General features: G+C 52.5%; 1 protein-coding gene across 2 annotated transcripts in view; it reads right to left on the reverse strand.

The window, feature by feature from the left end:
• Positions 1–31: 31 nt before the first annotated feature.
• The window catches only part of NFYC (nuclear transcription factor Y subunit gamma), a 16,032-nt gene continuing 13,924 nt past the window's right edge, over positions 32–2,139 (reverse strand). The window contains exons 7-9 of one of the 2 annotated variants that reach the window (XM_008635099.2): positions 1,786–1,893; positions 1,064–1,123; positions 32–442 (exon numbers count right to left, since the gene is read on the reverse strand). In XM_008635099.2, the coding sequence (XP_008633321.1) occupies positions 323–442; positions 1,064–1,123; positions 1,786–1,893 (288 nt within the window). In that variant the 3' untranslated portion in view covers positions 32–322. The remainder of the gene's footprint in view (positions 443–1,063; positions 1,124–1,785; positions 1,894–2,139) is intronic. The other variant, XM_017736152.1, reaches the window with a different exon arrangement.

The raw sequence follows: 2,139 nt of genomic DNA on the forward strand, positions 1-2,139 counted from the left end.
AGCAGGAATAGAGCTCTGACAGGAGCAGTACCCTCAGGATTTTCCTAGAAATGAAAACATTTCCCACATTTGTTCAATGAGATGCTCCAAATCCCTTCGGATTGCTTCTCTCGGGGTTTGGAAAAGCAGCTGGATACACAAAGATTGGTTTGAAAATAAAAATATTGCATTCTTGGCAGAGTCTGCTGGATATTCTGCATATTCCCATACCCAGCAGAGCAAGGTGGAGATGGCAGAGCCTACTATAGGCTTACTCTCAGGTGTGCTCCTCGGCCCAGAGGTGCTCGGGGTTGGGTTTGGGGACTCGGTGCCAGGTCCTGGCTCAGTCCCCTGTCACCTGCGTGGCCTGGGCGTCCGAGCTCTGGTTGGTGGATTGGATGAACATGGGCTGGGTGATGTCCTGGCCCGCGGGCATTGTCACCTGTTGGATCTGGTACAGCTGCTGCGAACACAGAACGTGGGACAGGAACTTCTGTCAGTGCTCAGCACCCTCAGAACCTCTCACGTTTGGTGCCCCAAAAGCCCCAAAGCCACCATGAGCTGCCACCAAATCTGCTGCTAATTCCCATCAAAGCCCTTCTGGGAATTCCTGATGCCCAGGCTCACATCAGGGCCTATGAGGAAGGGAATGGAATTCCCAGAAAAGCTGTGGTTGCCCCATCCCTGGAAGTGTCCCAGGCCAGGCTGGATGGGGCTTGGAGCAATCTGGGATAGTGGAAGGTGTCCTTCACGTGGTTGGAAGAGGATGAGCTTTAAGGTCCTTCCAACCCGAACCATTCCATGATTTATGATACTTTTGGAACGGCCAGATATTCAAACCTTTATTCTTGAATTGATTAGAATTTAGGATTTCACCTGGAGTGCCAGGGTGAAATTAATTTATTAATCCAGGGACTGGATTAATAAATTAAATTAACTGGAGCAAAGGCAGCAGAACACTAAGAATCCACCTGAATTAAGACTGGCAGAACGTTCCCTCATCCTGCTGCAGGCCAGGAGCTGATTTGCAGGAAAATGCAGATTTAGGACAGTCCCTGTGTCCCTTGTGACCCCCAGTTCTTACCTGTCCATCTGTGAACTGGCTGAACTGCTGCTGCCCTTGCTGCACCTCTGTCTGCGTTATCTACAGAGATAAGAGCAGCTGATCACTGACAGCCCTTCCCAGAGGGTCACAACCCCACCAACACCATCCTGCTGCTGCCTGGGGAGAGCTTTTTAACCTCGGCCACATCGTCCAGCACCCCAACCGCGAGAGGAACGGCACCTCCAGACCAAACACCTCCTTCCAGACCAAAACCACGTCCTTCCAGACCCCAAATCAGGTCTTTCCAGACCCAAAACCACGTCCTCTCTGCCTCCCCTGAGGAGAACGTGGCCTCCAGGCCAGCGGGAAGGCAGAGCAGGATCCCTCAGCCTCAACGTGGCAGCGCCGCTCCCGACGTTCCACCTTTCCTGCCCGGCTCCTCCCTCACCCAGGCAGAAGGAGAAGGAAAGAGAAGGTTGATGAGCCCAAATGTTACCTGCAAGCAGCTCAGAAGCAGCGTGAGCTTCACCCAGAGCCACACACACACACACACACACACACACAAAAGGTTTGCATGCACCTCTCACCTAAAGGAGGTTTCCGCTATGCTCCTTCATTCTTTATTTCTTTTTTTAAACTCTGACAAACAGGAAGAAAAGAAAGGCAGGAATCCTAACCCAAGAGGTGGTCGAAATCCCCTGGAATTCGCAGCTTCAGGAGCTAGGGAAGAAGATTTGGAGGCAGCCCTGTGGAGTGCATACCTGCTGTGCATTGGTTGCAAGCGTCTGGATCTGCCCCTGGACTACCTGGGTGCCTGACACGGGTTGGGCTAAGCGGATATACTGCAGCTGGCCAGCATTCAACTGGACCTGGAGACAAGTGGAGGGGGCAGGGAAAGAAAACGAAACAGGTCACTCTGCACACCCTGAACACACAGCAAAAATTCCCTGCTCGATTCCACCACAGGAGCTGGAGTTATGGGTGAGCTTTGCCCGGCAGCTCCACGGAATTCTGAAGGGTTCCCAGCAGGAACCACCACAAGGGACCCTAAAGGTAAACGTGAGGTCACAGAGCTCCTGGATATCCCTGAGGCACCACATCCCTGCTTTTTTTTC

Source organism: Corvus brachyrhynchos, unplaced genomic scaffold (assembly GCF_000691975.1).
Source record: "Corvus brachyrhynchos isolate BGI_N302 unplaced genomic scaffold, ASM69197v1 scaffold65, whole genome shotgun sequence".
In the NCBI taxonomy this organism is placed as follows: Eukaryota; Metazoa; Chordata; class Aves; order Passeriformes; family Corvidae; genus Corvus; species Corvus brachyrhynchos.